This window comes from Poeciliopsis prolifica, unplaced genomic scaffold (assembly GCF_027474105.1).
Source record: "Poeciliopsis prolifica strain line A6 unplaced genomic scaffold, Auburn_PproV2 SCAFFOLD001, whole genome shotgun sequence".
NCBI classification, from domain to species: domain Eukaryota; kingdom Metazoa; phylum Chordata; class Actinopteri; order Cyprinodontiformes; family Poeciliidae; genus Poeciliopsis; species Poeciliopsis prolifica.
Genome location: NW_026562376.1, coordinates 18,437,333 through 18,454,697, shown reverse-complemented (window position 1 = coordinate 18,454,697; position 17,365 = coordinate 18,437,333). Strand labels below are relative to the sequence as shown.

Below are 17,365 nucleotides of genomic sequence, written 5' to 3'. Positions count from 1 at the left end.
AACATTTTTCAAGGTAGATTGTTGGACTTTGGGTGGTAAACCAACGACAACCAAACAAATTTTTGTCAATTCACCATGAGTATTGTCAAGTGCACTAAATTCAGCTAGATTAAAACTAAATTACTGCACATTCTGTTTTTACTACCTAAAAAAATTTAAGCCAAATTAACTGTCCTAAGTGAGTCTTCAGTTTGTCATTTTCTGACACTCTTGTCCCATTGGGGCCGTGGGGGGTGCTGGTGCCTATCTCCATCTGTCAATGGGCAAGAGGCAGGGTAGACCCTGGACAGGTCACCAGTCCATCGCAGCTTCAGTTTGACCCTTCAGTTAAATTTGAGGGGAAAAGTATAGGTGAGGAGTGACTATGAAAAGAGACATTTGCCTCAGTTCAATTCACATTAGCGCTCAGACACAACAGTCACCACGGTCTTGCCTTTGAGGGTGAAATGCTCTGACTCTTTTGGACAAAAATTAAATATCTCCTGAAACGTTCACTCCGAAACAGTACTGATTAATGTTGCCTGTACACAGTTGGACTTTGTCATATAAAGAATGGTGTTAAATTTAAAAATTCAACCCAAAATTTACCACTCAAATACTGGTATACATCAGTTGAATGAATGAATCCTGTGCATATTTGCGCTGCAGCATTCTGTCACTATGGTGATGTATGTTTCACAACAAAATTAGCTGTTTTTTCACCACAAAATACATGTTCATGCCATCAGTAACTTCTGATACAAGGTTTTGACACTAACCCATAACAGTTTAATTCTATATGGTTGAACTAAAGACCGCAATAGAGCCCACAAGAGTCTCCTGCACCTCCTTTGTTCTCACAATTAAATAGTTTGCCTTTATTTTCACTAAGTGGCATTTTAATAGACATAGCATACTAAACCTAAAACAGAAGACGATTAGGTCCCAGCTATTCCTTTTAACTTACAGTTCAGCTTAACATTATTTATTTTACTATCTCAGTGATTACCATCCTACCTTGCCAGAAAGTTACTCACATGGAGTTAACAGCCTTTTCTCCTTCCTCCACTCTTCCATTATTTCGTGCCGTCTTGCAGACATGACTGTGAGCGAAAAAGAATGGCATTTACCTGTCAATTTAATGATATCTTGGATAATGGCAATTAAAACAATTCTGCATCTTTGAGTTCATCCAAGTTTAACAACATAATAAGTAGATGCCCCAGACGCACTGCAGACACAGAGGAGGCTGGATTATAACAAATCACATTTAAACACTGTCTTGTGTGAAATGTAGAGCAGGGAAAGTAGTGATGTGTTTTTTCTGAGTTGTACTTGTAATTCTTTTTCTTCTTTAGAAATATTTTGCTGCAGATCTTATGTTTTTTCAGATAATGGCTTTAATTTTTATTAAAGAACAAATTTTATTCTAAAGTAAATTCTTTACATTGGTTTCGTATGATTTGTGTGAGGGGACACCAAACAAAAGACTCTGTTTTACTCATGTTTGTCCAGCGGCGGCCTTGACCCTGGCTCACAGCTCTCAGTCGAGGGGTGTGTGGATGTCGGTAGCGTCATCTCTGAGTTTATACTCCGGAAGAGCACTTTCCCAAGCTCTCGCCTTGTTTAGATCCCCCGAGGACTGGAGGGTGAATTATGAAAATATGTCTGTGCAAGCATAGAGAGGAGCAGGGAAGCTTGGATGAGACAGTGGAGCTCTGTTGGGAATTCTCTATTGGAATCCTTTAAATATATACCAGGAATTAAAAAAAAATCAAGAAAGCCATGAAGAGGGGAGGTTTTTGAAATTGGAGCTCAACTCAGAGATCATTGCTTGGAGGTGAAACGTGATTTAGACCCCTGAAGTCAGTGTTTGTATGTTGAAGTAGCCAGTTTATGGCTGCAAAAATATGTGAGCTCATTTTCATCAGACTTAAGCTTTTTGAGTATTATGGTTAGGTTAAAAAATTGCTGTCCATTCTTTTCCCCAATAATTATTGACACTGTCTTAGAGGTTTGAGACCTGCCGTGACCTTGCATTTGCTAGAAATCCCAAAGTTATTGCAGATCTAGCCTTAGAGTAATCTTTTAATTTAACCTACATGTTTCATCTCAAGGTAATATTAATGTAGTTGCTCTGCCAGAGTCCTGACTTGAATCTTTGGATGGAGCTATGATTAGGGTGATTGCAAGGAGGCTTTCCAAACTCAAATGTTAACATGTGGCAGGGCTTCTCATCTGATGAACAACAGTGACAATGTCTTCGAGTCTAGTATTAAGTTTTTCTGAAGCCTGCATTTACACCATGGCTTTAGAAAAATCTCAACTTTCCAAATTATACAGACTATTGCAGAAATCCAATAAATAAGGTAGAAATAAGGTCTTCATGTACAACTACGATGCTTTACAGCCTCGGTGAAACTGAAAGACAAACATCAATTTTAATGTTGAATTGACATCATCATGTTTTAAAATAGATTTCATAAAATGTTATGCTACAGCTTTGTTTAATTGATTTGATGTCGGTTCTCTACCCAAGACAAAACCTAACTGTACACTCAGTACCTCGAGCAACAGCATGTCAAAGATTTATGGCAAAATGTGGCCAAAGTGGCTGTCCTGCTTATACTCGCTTGCCGTACATGTTCAGTGGTTACTGGGCAGAAAGAAAAAATGTTGTGAAGGTCTCGGACTGGAACTGCACTGGTCTTTCACATATGAGGGAAACAAACGTGGCTCTTTGCATATAACAGAAGCAGTGTTAAACGGGCTGATGAGGGCCAAAGTGAGAGCAGTTTATTGAAAACGTGTTCTGGAATGAATTGGCAGCGCACATTGTTGTGTGGAGCCAGCAGGGTAATTGAGAGCACATTCTGCATGAGTCAGGAGCTCTGCTGAGGGGTGCTCTGTATCTGTTGTGAGAATGGACTGACAAGACCATGGCTGACAGATGCTCCACCTCTGTACAAGGAGGAAACAAAGACACTCTTTCCCATTTGAGAAGAATGACAGAGACTGCTTTACAGAGACTCTCTGGATACTTCTGGTACTTCATCACTTTCCCCTTTTTCATCAGAGTTCTTTTGTTTTGTGCTTTTGTTATTTACCCACCTCATTGAGCCAATTAATGTGTTGTGTTGTCGACTGTTTTCTAGAAAAAAATGTTTGTAGGCAGTAATTCCTCTAATTGGCTGACTTACCACCCTTTTAGATGATGTTTAACAAGGATTGTTTGGCTTTCAACAAGGCAGCATTGTTGAAAGCTTTCCCAGTTTTGTGTTTTGAACTAAGGCAAAGGGAATAAACACCAATGGAGTCTGAAATCTTTTACAATAAAAGCCTTGACCTAAACGTTGAGGATAGGTCATTTGTAAACTTTTGACGTGTGAAAGGAATAGGGAAGGACAATGCCTGCTTCCTTCTGCTGGAATTTGTAAGAACTTCTGCATTTAACAGATGCAGTGAGAAGTTTACTTTCACTCACAGCATCATCTTTGATGATGCATTGAAACTGATCTTTTTACAGAAAGCGATGGTCACACTACTATAAAGAAAATTGACATGCGTTGAAACTCGTGCACTGAATCATCATTGATCGGCATACGGTCAAAATCACAAGTAGAGGCTTAAATATTGACATCCAACACAGATAAAAGTAATTTAAAATTTGAAAATCTGTCCATGCCTCTTGGCAGAATTGGTCAGCATCATTTGCCTTTAAGCGTCATCCAAAGATTTCTTAGAGGTGCTGTATTCAGGACTGGAAAGAGTGTATTCTAGAGTTTGCTTTTATCCCCTTCAGATCATTTCTTGATATTTAGGATCAGTGTTCTGCTGTAATACCCGTTTACCTCAATGGATCAAATGTCTGACTCAACTGTCGCCAGAAGAAAGTTGCTGGAACAGCACCACTAACCACAGTGACACAAGCTTAGGACTGTCCTGGTTTCTGATCAAGAAACCAGTCAAACCGATAAATATGGACAAAAAGAATAACCGAGCTTTCAGGTCTCATCTGTCTGCGTAGTGATAATAATAATAGAAAAGCTAAAATCACCAAAACATTTAGAGCTGGTTATAAAACTTTTAGAAACTTCTTTTAAACTGCTCAACAATAAGTGAAACAGGCAATGTTTTAATCAAGCAAATAAATGAAGAAAATGTATCTGCTAATGATTCTAAAAGTGCCAATTGAGGTTCGAAACCAAACGTTTTGAGATGTCATTTAAAGTAATACTCATCAGCGTACTCCCAGTACTCTCCCAGTAGTACTGTCGTCAGACACCCAGACTGTCAGAGGTCCCTGATGTAAATTGCCAAGACAATAATAAGCACTGCTAAGTGTGGGTTTGGAAATATAACAATGTGATGCATGTGTTATATTTGGAATTGCTTGATAAGCAGAGAAATGTGCTGTGAGAAATAATTGTTTGCGGTATCCTCCTTCGGTTCCTGTTTGGCCCCGTGTCTATACCAGTTTCAGTGCTGTCTCACGTCCGTCCTCTTTTTTTTACAATAAAGGAATAGTGAGTGGGGGACAGAGTGAGAAGGGAATGCAACAATGAGGACGAGGAGTTTAGACAGCATTGGGGTGAACATGAGATGGCTTGTACACAGAAAGTGTGCGATGGTGAAATGTAATTTCCAGACTTGTGACAGATTGTGTATGACAGCCACGTACATGAAAAGTTTCCTACACAGATCTGAGCACGCACGGCCGCAGAGTTGGCGTGCTTGGCTCAAGTCCAAGGCCTTGCAATGAAATCAGCTCTGGAAAGCAGCGGGGGCCCTGAGCCTGACACAAAGACAAAAACAGAGAAGGACACCATGAAGGAACGTTACAATTTTCTTCTTCCTCTCCCTCTCTACAGTTCCTTCAACTTTTCTTTGCTTCTTCTGGAAGGAAGGAAGTTGTTTTCAAACATGTGCTAAGTGGTAATATACAGCGCCTTGCAGAGGTTTTCGTATGCCTCTAACTTTTTCACAATTTCTCACATTCTAACCCAAAAGTTTCTTGGGATTTTATGTGACTAAATTAGATTACATTAGATGAGATGGAAAGCAACACATAAATGTTAAAAGGAAGGAGACTGATGCACAGTGTTACCTTTTATTGTTAAGCTAACAGAAATAACATAAAAATGTTAAAGGTGTGGCCTCTGTTTGTATTCAGCTCCTTTTCGCTGCAGTTACAGCTGCAGGTCTTTTGGAGTATGTCTAGAAACTACAATTGCATATTATTTGCAAAAGCAACATTGGTAGATTGGATGGTAAACATTGAACTTTGATCTAAACCACAGGTGTCAAACTCAAGTGCAGCTGTCCTGCAGTTTTTACATGTGCCACAAGTACAAAACACTGGAATGAAATGACTTCATTGCCTCCTCCTTGTGTAGATCAGTTCATGGTAGCTTCTTTCACCTGAGCAGTTTACCTCTGTAGTTTATCCAGAGTCAACATGGACTTCTTGGCTGCTTGTCTGATTAACTGCCTGTCAGTTTGAGCAACTGCCTATCACATGTGGGTTAAGCACGACCCACATATGGAGGCCTTAATCCTCAGTGTCAATGGTTTGAGTCCCGGCTTGATGACCTTGTCTGACCCCCTCTGTCATTACCCACTTTCCTATCAATTCACTATCAAATTGTCAAATAATTCACTGTCAAATAAAGGCCAGAGGGAAAAAAAACTTTAAAAGAAGAAGGAAAAAAAAAAACAATCTCACCACACAATTTTCATTTCTGCCTGATGGATTGAACAAAGCTCTGTAAGACATTCAGAGCCTGCAGTATAGTTTTATAACTAGGGCTGTCAATATTAATGCATGTGATTATTTTATAAAGTTTTACATGTTAATATTTCACAAAGCAGAAAAGTGGTCTAACAAACCTATTTCCTGCAGAGGGTTACTTCAAACAACATGTTGAACGCTGTTGTACGGTGGTCAACAATCCACTGTCTCAAACCAAGTGAAAAAATGAGTCAAATAGAAATAGAAATTTGAATAAAACCAAGACAGTTTGTGTATTGTAATGATTAATGATCCTTCATCCATTTCTAAATTAACATTTGAAAAGTAAAAGACATCTTTTAGACATTCCTGAATATTAAAACCTGCAAAACAGAACATGCGGACACTGAAATATTTTCTCAAACAATTTTTGAAAATATGCGTCGAGCTTACAAAGTTAAGCATAATTATTAATTGTAATTGCATAAAGCGCTAGAATGTGATTAATATGATAAAAAAAATTTTTATCAATGGACAGCAGTATATTCTAATCCTGCTTTAAAACTTTATCCCTGACCTGTCTGCTGTGTTCTTTGGGCTTGATGATGCTGTTTGTTACTCATCTACCCTGACAGACCTCTGAGACCTTTGCTATACGTCCCCTGAGATCAAATAATGACGCAGGGCTGTATTTATAAAGTAAGTGACTTCTGAAGGCATTTGCTTGCACTTTTTTTTCTTGTTTTGTAGCGTAAAGGGACCTGCACACACAGACATTACACTTTTCAACTGTCTATACAATATATTGCCAATAATAAAAAAATCCAATAGATCATACTCCTTCAATTATGTGTTACTCAAAATATCTGTAAACGGCATTGAAATTTGTTGTAGTAATGTGATAAAATTAGCTTTAAATCAACAATCTGTCCTCCAGAATTGCAGAAAATCTCAAATCTGCTCAGGACAATCAACAGAGACGCAAAGGATTCAACGTTATCCTTTTACCTCCCTATGGCTCACCCTTATTCCTCTATTAACGTGGTCTCCTCACAACTTTGAAACCAAATAGCAATGAAGGAGGAAAAAAGTAAAGTGGAAAATAAAAGAGAGAAGGGTGGGATAGGGAGAACAGCCAAGTTGGCCCTTCCAGAAGGAGCTAGGCTAAGTGTGCAGCAGTGTGTTAAATTGATTACAGATGAGGCTTTTGGAATATAAGCTGCACTCAGCCACATTCTGTTGGAGATGGGGTCTGCACTGTGCCTGGGCGCAGAAAGAAAGACAGAAACAGAAATTCATCACTTTAACGTAAGCCACATTTCGAGCTATCATGTTTGCCTCGAGTGGTGATTTACTTATCCTCTACCAACCGTTGATAATAGCAAGCGGCCCTGAGACATTTTTGGTTGACTTCTGACTTTAGGAAAACTCCAAGATGTTGCGGCAGTGAGGACTGGGGAGGGCTATCAGAAACTTTGTCCTTTTTAGGCATTTAGAAATGACAAGGGGGGGGGAATGGAGAAGTTTCAGAGCAAACAAGCAAAGAATGAAGATGATGTAACGGTGTTAGCTCTTTCTGCAGGGGAAAGAGAGGAGTGACGGAGGGGAGGGGAGAAGTCTTTATGAGAAGCAGCTGTAGGGAAGATGCAGGCAAGCGGGCATGCAGGCCTCCGGAGCCCTGCAACACCAGCCCGCCCAACAGCTCACCGACAGCATCTGACTATTAAACACACAAAACAGCACCACCTGCGTCCAGTGTGATGAAGCTGATTCCTCTTCAACTGCAAAGCACTCTTGCGTAATATGTAGTTCATAAAAACAAACGTGGTCATTTTTGAAAAATATCATCTCTGAAAGTGCAAAACTAGAAGAGCCTGAAAGCTGGTTGCATGACTTAACTCACACCGTGAGAATTGTCCCACTCTGGCAAGCTCGATGCAAGTGTGTGTATGTTTATTAGCACGTAACAACTGAGGGACTCGGAGTAAATTCAGTGCAAGGACCATCAGCGTATGAGGCCGGAATTAGAAAATCCATTTAAATTGAGACATGCAAAGGAATTTATGTTCTTGCTAAAAATCTGTACAACTTTTTTTCAAAGCACTATTGTTGCTTTCCAGCAAAACTGGACCATCTATATACAATATAAGACTAGGTAGATCAACATTTTGTAAAGGTGTGATGGAGATGTTTCGCTGGATCAGTCTTAATTTTTCATAACAGCTCTTGTTGGAAAGAAATTTCTCATCAAGGGATTGATGAATGCCTGTCAATAATAACACCAGCCAAAATATTGTCTGGGGTTTTTCAACTGTTTTAGGGTCTTTGTGCCGAGTCCAAAAATCCCATTGGTTTTGCTCAGTCAGGTCAACATTCTGAGCTATGGATGCAACATGAGTGTCAAAATGCATGACTTGTTTTCACATCTGGATCGGTTTCCTGACAATCTGGGATCAATGAATGATGAGCAGGAGAGAATCCACCAGGACAAAAAAGAGATGGAGAATTTTGCACAATGAAGACGTAATGTTCACTTTACATGTACTTACCCTCATAATATAAGTGTTTATTATTTAATTTACAGAAATCCAAGTTTGTAGCATTTCATTTATACATGCGGTTTAAAATCATATTTTCTCCTAAAACCTTTTCTTGATGAGAAATATTCACAAAAATGAATTGATAATGTCACAAAATGTAATCAATTTAGTTAGACGATTGGATTTATCTAAATCCAATTGGAATAAAATCCTGACCTGATTGAGAAAATAGTCCTAATTAAGTTGAAAAAACAACTTCCAAAAAATATTTTTGTAACTCAGTGCAATCTTTGTCTTTCCTAGTCAGTAGCTATTTACTGGTTGAAACTATCTTTGTGCTTAGTTTGTCATTATTGACGTTAAGGCCTTCTCTTTGGGCTTCTTTCCTTAGAATTAGTTTGTTTTCCATTTGAGGTCATGAGTCAATTCATCTCAGTCTCACCAACAACTCTAGGCAACCTGAGATTTCTTGAGCTTAACTTGGGTTACAAAAAGTTTGATGTTAGAAAGTAATTGAGATTCTAAGATATTTTCAGCTGTTTTCCCATCCATCCTGCTGCTGTCAATAGTAATAATAATCATAATACCGTTTACATTTCCTGTCTTACCTCACAGGGCAGTTCAAAGGGGTGGGACGGGGGGACAGGTAGAGAGGTCCTGAGGTCCCAGTGTCCCATGATGTTTTTATTGGCCTCAACAAATGGCTTCCCTCTGCCTCTGTATTGTTATGATGGACATGTTGCTCCAGGGGGTTGGCGTTAACAATTGTAGATAATAGCTCAAGGAGACAAAAGCCTACTGTTCCCCCCATTTTGAAAGAGTTTCCTGTGTAACTGGATGCTGAAGACCTTCTGATGTCAAATTTAAAGACGAGCATGTATAATTGTCGTTTTCTGTCAAGTTGGAGATATGTTGATGATGACAGAAAGTCAGGAAACGTGTGAAAATTACCTTTCAAAGAAACTTAAATCGCCACAAAGGTGCTTTTTCTGTTTGGACTGAAGGTTTCTAAATAATGACAGGACATCCTAAAAGCCTGCACTTTTCACTGCAACAGTATACTTTTATTATTCTTTGCATTATCCACTTTCCTCTTTAGTTTTGACAAGGCCTGTCCCTCTCATCCGTCTTTCACATCTTCCTTTTCTCTCGGAGGCAGGCTAACCCTAAGGACACCCCCAGCCCACTGCCATCCATCCTTCCTTCCTTCCTATATCTCTGATCTCAACACTGGGGGGAAAAAGAAACAATAAAACAACATGTTTCTAACATTTTAATAAAACAACTAGAGGGTATTATACATTATTCATAGTCCTTGTTTTCAGTCTTTTTCCATGCTAGATCTCTGTTCTTGGGTTCTGTGTTACATTTGTGGAAAGAAAAAATAATCAGTTGGGGAGGGAAGAAGGAAAAAAAGTGGTTGATGTTTCTCCTCAAACATGTGACCCCCACTTGGCTCACAGCTGAAAATAATTTTGGCCTACAGGCCCGGTGAATGCTTGACGCGAGCTTTCCTTCTCCATTTTCTTTCCTCCACGGTGGCTTGGCCTTGGACTTATGGGGCAACAACAAACGAATGAATAACTTGAGCTGTTACGAAAGACAAAAGGTAAAATATGATGGGCGAGATCTGAACTGTCCCTTTATTGTGGATAATAGCACAAGTCCAAAACTTTGAGCATCAATAGTGTCTGAACTCTTACCAGTCAGGACAACGATCAGAGGAATTAGGCCCACATTCCCTAAATAGTTAAAAGTGCAGGGAAGAGAAGTGTCAGGGTCGGCTGATGCAGGTTTATAGAAAAAAAAAAAAAGACAGAGAGGGGGATCTGGGCCAGGCAGTGCTCAGGAAATGTTTAACAGCCTGAAAATACCCAGCAAAGTATCTTGATACATCTGGAAAAAGTCACACACATAAAATCCATTCGCTGAACCGGCATATGGATTCTTGGCGAGCTCTGTGTGGGACTGCAATGCAAACATGTAGGCGGGTTTTGAATTCTCTGTAAGATTACAAAGCACTAATGTGAATCTGTGTGCGTTTACCGCAGAGTAAATGCTTAAATACCACATGGTTCTCTGCCGTATCCCTTGATTTGGGTAGACAAAGTTTTTTTTTTCTGTTCCCTACCAGTTTTTTTTTTTAGCCCAAGTCAGCTTTATTTCAATCTTACATCCAGCTCATCTTTTAGTTACTTGCGTATCAAAAATAAATCAAAAGCTGATTTCAAATGATCAAATGTGTTTTCATTATGTTCATTTAAGAAATCTGGCATGGTAACAGCAACATGCTGAAACACAATGGGGTATAAAGGTAATAGCACCAACCCTACCTCCCATTTATATTTTTATATTTCCATATAATTACAGTGCATCACCCAAATACCAACACACCTGATTTTGTGACATTACAACCAGAAACTTTGATGTATTTAGTTGTATAGTTGTATTTTACGTCAGTGGAAGAAGAATGACAGTACAGTCTGCGTTTGTATTCAGCTTTTATTGATACCCTTAAATAAAACCCAATACAACAAGTTGCCTTCAATTGTCACCTAATGAGTAAATAGCATCAGATTTTTAATTGCAAAATAATAAAATGCTTGTGAAAAAATTCTTTCCACTTCATAATTATTTTTGCTTTGGTCTATCACTTGAGAAAGCAACGGATTACAGGAAAGTTTGCCATTGTGATGATGCAAAATATAAAACGATGCCATCTTTTTGTAAGGCACAGCATGCCATTGTCTGCTGAATAATGGCTCATGCTGTGTTTCCAACAAACCGAATGTCCCATATTTACATGTTGTTTCTTTCAAGGACCCTGCCCTTCATGCAGCTCCATGTTCTGTCTTTGTGTGTTCAGGATGCCAGCTGTTAGCACCATGACCGGCGGAAGGGCCCTGCTGCTCTGTGCAAACACTGACAACTGTATTTACCAATCAGTCAACGGGTAGGTGCTTCGGATTCTGAGAACCTTTTCACAGTATTTATTCCACTACATGTATCAGAATAAAATATGTGCCCCTGTAAAAAAAAACAACAGCAAAAAAATTGACCCTAGGAAACATTTGTGGTAGGTAGGAAGTGTGGCCTGAAACTTTGGGATGAAGTTTTGTGGAGGAAGATTGATGAGCATTTCTAATTTTAGCTGTCTATAAAGAAAGAGGGATATATATATATATATATATATTATATATATATATATATATATATGTATGTATTTATTGTTAGAGCAGTAAGGTAATGTCGTGGGCCATTACCTTACTTCATCCTCCAAAGTCCGCATCTGTTATCTTTGTTGCCCTGTTAGACATGGACACAGTTTTTAAAATCCATACTCTTCAATTTTATTCTGTCTTCAACACATTTAATGTTGCATCCTTTGTCACATTCTATCCAATTTCCCCTGTTTTACTTGTCTTTTTTCGTTTGACCTAGTTTTTTTTTCTTCCCTGTTGCTACTAGCATATCTTGAAAGAGGAAAATAAATGTGGCCACAGTTTAAAAACCTCATACAAAGAAGAAAGTTATTTAAATTTCTTTTTAGTCATGTCTCGTCAGCAGCTTTTGTCTTCTCAAAGAACAAGGAAATTTGAGTTCTCAATCTCTTCAACTCTCGCCTCAGATTTCCTCTAGATTACACAACTGTTGGATGTCTAATTTAGCAACGTCATCAAAATTCAATCAGCAAGTCCGCCTTTCCTCCATTTGTTGGATGGAAGCATTTGATAGGCTTTGAGCCAAAACTGAGCTTTATGGGTTGAGTTAGAAAAGGAGAAATGCATGTCTACACTTGGGCCTCTGCCCCACAACCCCCACCTTTTCTTTTTTTTTTTTTGCATACTTTGTCTTCACTCCATAAATAGCTGTGTGTGTAGACCATAAACTTTGACCCTCAAACCCAGAGTTCAAACTGTCATAACCCGGTGACGCTCCGAGACCCACTCGCAGCTGAAACAGACTCTTTTTATAAGTGTTTTATTTACCCTTTGAAGCTGTTGTAATTGTGAATGTGAGAAATATTTGTTTTACTCTGCATGCTGAATCTAATCTCTAAATCTAACTATCGTTGTACCGATCAGAATTTAGTGGCTGGTTTCAAATTCAGTTTTCACTATGTATTTTTGTCAGCAAAATAAATTTTCTGAGTTGTTGTAAAAAATATGAAAAATAACATAATTTGATGATCACGATTGCAACTTGTAATGAAGAAGAATTGATAAGGCAAAGACTGAAAACGGTCTGGTTTTCATAAAAAGCTCAAGAGAAAAGTCTTATTCTACTGGGTATCTATTTTCAAAACTTAAACCTCTTCAGAATAATGTCTTACCCTATGCACATACATTTAAAAAAAAAAATATATATATATATCATATATATATATATATAAAAATATATAATATATATATATATATATATATATAGTTAATATCTGTCTTTTTTACTGTTTAGGACAGGCTGGGTACATGTTGAATTGAGGCTCACTGCTCACAGTTGACTTTCAGCTTTTCAGATTGAAAACTAGTAGCCAGTCGATGTAATTAGCTGAAAAAGATGGGACCAAAAAAAGCTGCTTGAAACATCTGTTCCAGGTTTGATTCTTGGGTCTGATTCTCCCCTTCTGAGCTACGATTCAATAATAAACAATAATACCACAAAAGCCTTTTAAAGAAAAATTCTTACATTGCTACCAAAAACAGCCAAATCTTCCTTTCTTTAGGCCACAAACACACAGAATGTACTTCTCCAAATTACAAAAAAAAATTTACTAAAATATAAGGAGTTACATACTTTTTTTTAAAAAGTGCCTGTACTGCAATTTAAAGAAAATGATTTGAACTTCAAACCAAGTTATTGTGATCAGAAACAGAAGCAGAAAGAGCTTTATTGGCCAAGGTCATGTGAATAAAGAAGAAATTTGACTTTAAGCACTTAGGGAGTCCCAACATTAAGTATAAATATCGAAACATTAGAGGAAAAAAAAGGGTAATATGAACAGGATATAAAAGTATTTGTTGGTACACCATTTATAGAGGGACAGCTTGGCCATTGGGAGGATTGGGAGGTTTCCCGTATGACCGGTGGTCAGTACGTGTTTTATTTTGTGTGTGTGTGTTATGTCAGTGGTATTTTTTTCATATACTAGATTCTATCTAGCAAACTACTGGTCACCAGTCAGGGCCAATTGAGCTAAAGAAAAACAAAACCGTTTGATTCTGGACACCGACTAATTTCTTGGTACATCTCCATGCAGAATGATTACTATACAAATTGTTGAAGCTTTTCATGGTCTGTATTCAATTTTCTTTTCATGTCTTTTCAAGGCTCCAGTGCTGTGGCTTGAAGGTTGGGGAGGCGCCATCATCTGTGGTGCCCCAGCCTTCAGAGGTGTGTGGCTTACCAGGGGACAGAGACAAGACCTTAGGTCCCGACACCATGCTGACTCAAAGGAGAGCTGCCACCACGAAGGATCCACAAATCCCCAACATGGAAAATGGACTGAGCCACAGCAAGAGCTCAGCGGGAGCCAGGACTGCCAGCATCCGTGATAAAATATCCCAGTGGGAAGGCAAAAAGGAGTCCTCCCATGTGGCTGCTACAGGAACATGTCTTCTTAGCACAACGCAGAAGGAAGCTGACATTGTGAGGAAAAAGGAATCCAAAGCTTCAGACGTCCAACGGACAGACAGCAAGAGGTTTGCTAGCTGGGAGAGGCAAGACTCAGGGAAAGAAAATCTCAGAAAATTTGGGGATTCAAGTCCTAAATATCCAGATGGCACAGCAAACGCTGAGAAGTGCTTTGCTAATAAGCCTACTGAACTCCAAGACAAGAAAACAGTTTTGACCCATGTCAAAAAACTGGAGAAAGCCACGAAGGAAGTTCCCCATAAGCCTTCACTGGCCTTTCCAGGAAATTACTTCTGTCCCCCATCAAAGGAGGAGTTGGAGGTCGCAGAGAAGAAGGCCAATGAGCCAATTTTTGGGACTTTTAACAAGGCTGCACCCGGTGGGTTGCAGAGGAGAAGGGATGGGGAATCTGAGAACGAATACTGTGAGCCCGGTGCTCCTTCTATAAACCCCTTACCTAAACCTCAAAGAACTTTCAAGCATCACACACAATCCACAGGTTCGAGTCCTTGCTTTGGAAAGGCGAAAAGGACCCTGCCTCCGCTGCCCACTATTCCTCCCCCACCTCTACCCACATGTCCTCCTCCAGGGGTTTGCAGAAGGCCTTGGGTTGATAGAGCCCGGGACAGCAATAACAGGTAAGCTTGTGCAGAGACTAACTCCAGCTGAAGACATCCATTCTAGACCTTATTATGCCCACCTGAGATTGTGCTTTGCATTTTAACATAGCTTGAAAGTCACTCAATATACCCATTAAAAAAGTGGTAACACTTTATTTGAAGGGGTGTACATAAGACTGACATGACAGTGTCATAAATATTCATAAAGGCTTCTTCAAGTTCATCACAGGTCCTATGTCATGTTTACGAGAGTGTCATGTCTTATGAACACCCCTTCAAATAAAGTGTTACCAAAAAAACTTTCAGAAGTCTAAAAATCAAACTTTGTTTCATCATTTCCCATCCAAAAATGGAAAGAGTTTGATGCTACTGCAAACCTACAATGAAATTACCATCCACAATCAGTGAAGCGGCCGAGAGGTCCATGCTAACTCTGGAGCAGCTGCAGAGATCCACGGCACAGCTGGGAGAATCAGTTGCACTCCAAAGATCTGGTTTTCACAAGAGTGACAAGAAGACAGTCGTTGTTAAAAGGAAGTCAGATCTAGTTGCAGACTGCCACAAGTTGCAGCTTCTTCTCGAAGGTGCTCTTGTTAGAGAAGCAAGAAATTAAACTCTAAGCCTTGCATGCAGAAGGCATTATGTGGCTAAAACCCATCATTGGCCCTGTCAAAATCCAGGCCCAATCCTATTGAGAGTCTGTGTTCACAGATATGTTTCATCAAAACTGACAAAACTTGAACTGTTTTGCCAAGAAAAAAAAAGTAAAAATATTCTGTGTCTATATGTTCAAAACCAGTGGTGCAAGTGGTTGCACTGTTGCCTTGAGCAGTATATGGGGAAAAAAACAGTTACACAAAATGTTTCACTATAAAGATGGTTTGTTGTGTGTTTTGTTACAACCTGAAGTGTGAAATAATCTTCACTTCACTTCAAATAATCTTTGAAAACAAAATATGTGTATAGGTTTATGTCTGATTGAACAATGTGTTTACTTATTTTTTTCTGTTTTGGGGGGATTACTGTAATCCATACTGGAACCCAGAAAATCTTTGGGAACCGCTGCTCTATATTGTTCCTGTGGTACATTTCAGTCTGTCGCCTTCACTGTAATTGAAATGTTGCAGCATTCTGTTTTCAAATATTATCCCTCAAATGGAGCTCAGTTCTTGGATTTGAGGAATGCACTATTTCCAGGACATCAAAAGTCCATAATCTTTAGAGGACTTTCAGAAGGACAGAATTACTTAAACAATACTGAATGTCAAACTTCATGGTGAAAATGGTTGTGCAGCTCATTTGGTTGCTAGACACATCTTCGTAGAACTCCTTTCTGCAGAGGTTGACTCTTCTAAAGGTAAATTAAGGGAATCTGAATCCCAAACAACTTCACAATATATTTGAATACATGTGGTTGCAATCAAATAAAGAGAGCTGTGCAGAGAAACCATAAAACAATGTGGCTATAGCAGTATTGGATCAAGTCTATTGTTCAGTTTCTCTAGTGGCTCCTACTTTTGTTTGACCTTGGATCTGTTACCGTATGTGGAGGACTTGCTCACTCTGATCTGCTGTGTCAAACCTTTTGTTTGGTCAGACTGTCTCCCTCAGTGTCCACTGATACAGGGGTACAAAGATGTATGCCTTTGAGAAGATTAAAATACCTGTTTCTGGTTCCAGAAGTTTTAAAACCTAATGTGATGACAAAAGCTCTTAATGAGCTCGGAGGTAAACAGAGAGTTAAACAAATTGGAATACGTGTTCAGTCCCAGAGCAATGGACCTTATGTTGCAAAAGTATTCGTTTCATATGTTGTCATTTTACAACCACAGTTATACACAAAACTTTTTATTTAATTTAATTATTTATAGAATTACCTTCCACTTCAACTGCAGCTGTAAATTTTTGTTGGTACTGTATATCCCTACCAGTTTTCCACATCTGGTTTCTTTTCATATATATTTTGCTGATATATATGCCAAATAGCTCAAGCTCAGTCTGATTGGACAGAAAACATACATTTTCCAGTCTTACAGAAAACCCTCTATTAGATTGTGACTTGTCCACTTGAATTCATAAATACACTTTGATCTAAACCATTCAGTTGAACCTCTCTGGCTGCTGAAGGTTGTTGTCCTGCTGCCCTTCTTGCCCTACAAAACTATTGAAGACCAGCATCACTGCAACATGATGTTACCAAAACCGATTTTAAAGGTGGGAATGGTCTGTTGAGTGTTAGTTTCCTGACACACATTTTTTTTTTACTGCCCAAAAAACTGCAAAGGAAAATTACACCACACTTCGTTTGAGAATTGTAACTGTTGAAAAAGAATACTTGAAAACCATGTGTCGGGTTCTTTGTGTTTTTCTACCCCATAAGAAACCATAATATGGTTGTCACATATTATGTTGGACTGTATGACACTTTGACATGTGTTTTGATGTTCATTATGATTAGATTTGAGTTTTTGCAAGTATTAAAGATGCTCAGTCTGATTTTTCCAGCCATTTTCAGATTCCTTAGCCAAATCTTCAAGACGTTGGAAAAATTGCACTCAAATTATTTATTTGTATCAGGCTGGTCATACAAGATATACATCATCACTGGTTCTGGAATTCGACCCACAAGAATATAGAAACCTACTCTAACGCTGAGATTTCTAAAATAGATTTGTAAATTCAGCATGTTCCATAACAACGAGGCTGAAAACTAAATGAAAAAACTTTCTTACAATATGGTTATGTATGTTGAAAGCTCGAAGTATCTTCAATCAAATGAGTAAATGGTCAACATTTTGGAGTAGATTGAAAATTAAGTCCGGGAACCACAAAAAGTGGAACAAGCCTTTTGAAAAGAAGATGTA

The 17,365-nt window shown here is 38.7% G+C and overlaps 1 protein-coding gene across 2 annotated transcripts in view; it reads left to right on the top strand.

Moving 5' to 3' along the window:
• Positions 1 to 17,365, top strand: part of si:dkey-82f1.1 (DENN domain-containing protein 2A) — a 34,374-nt gene that overhangs the window by 4,129 nt on the left and 12,880 nt on the right. Inside the window, exons 2-3 of one of the 2 annotated variants that reach the window (XM_055033446.1) lie at positions 11,117 to 11,203; positions 13,578 to 14,519. In XM_055033446.1, the coding sequence (XP_054889421.1) occupies positions 11,118 to 11,203; positions 13,578 to 14,519 (1,028 nt within the window). In that variant the 5' untranslated portion in view covers position 11,117. Of the gene's footprint in view, positions 1 to 11,093; positions 11,204 to 13,577; positions 14,520 to 17,365 lie in introns of those variants that run through there. The other variant, XM_055033438.1, reaches the window with a different exon arrangement.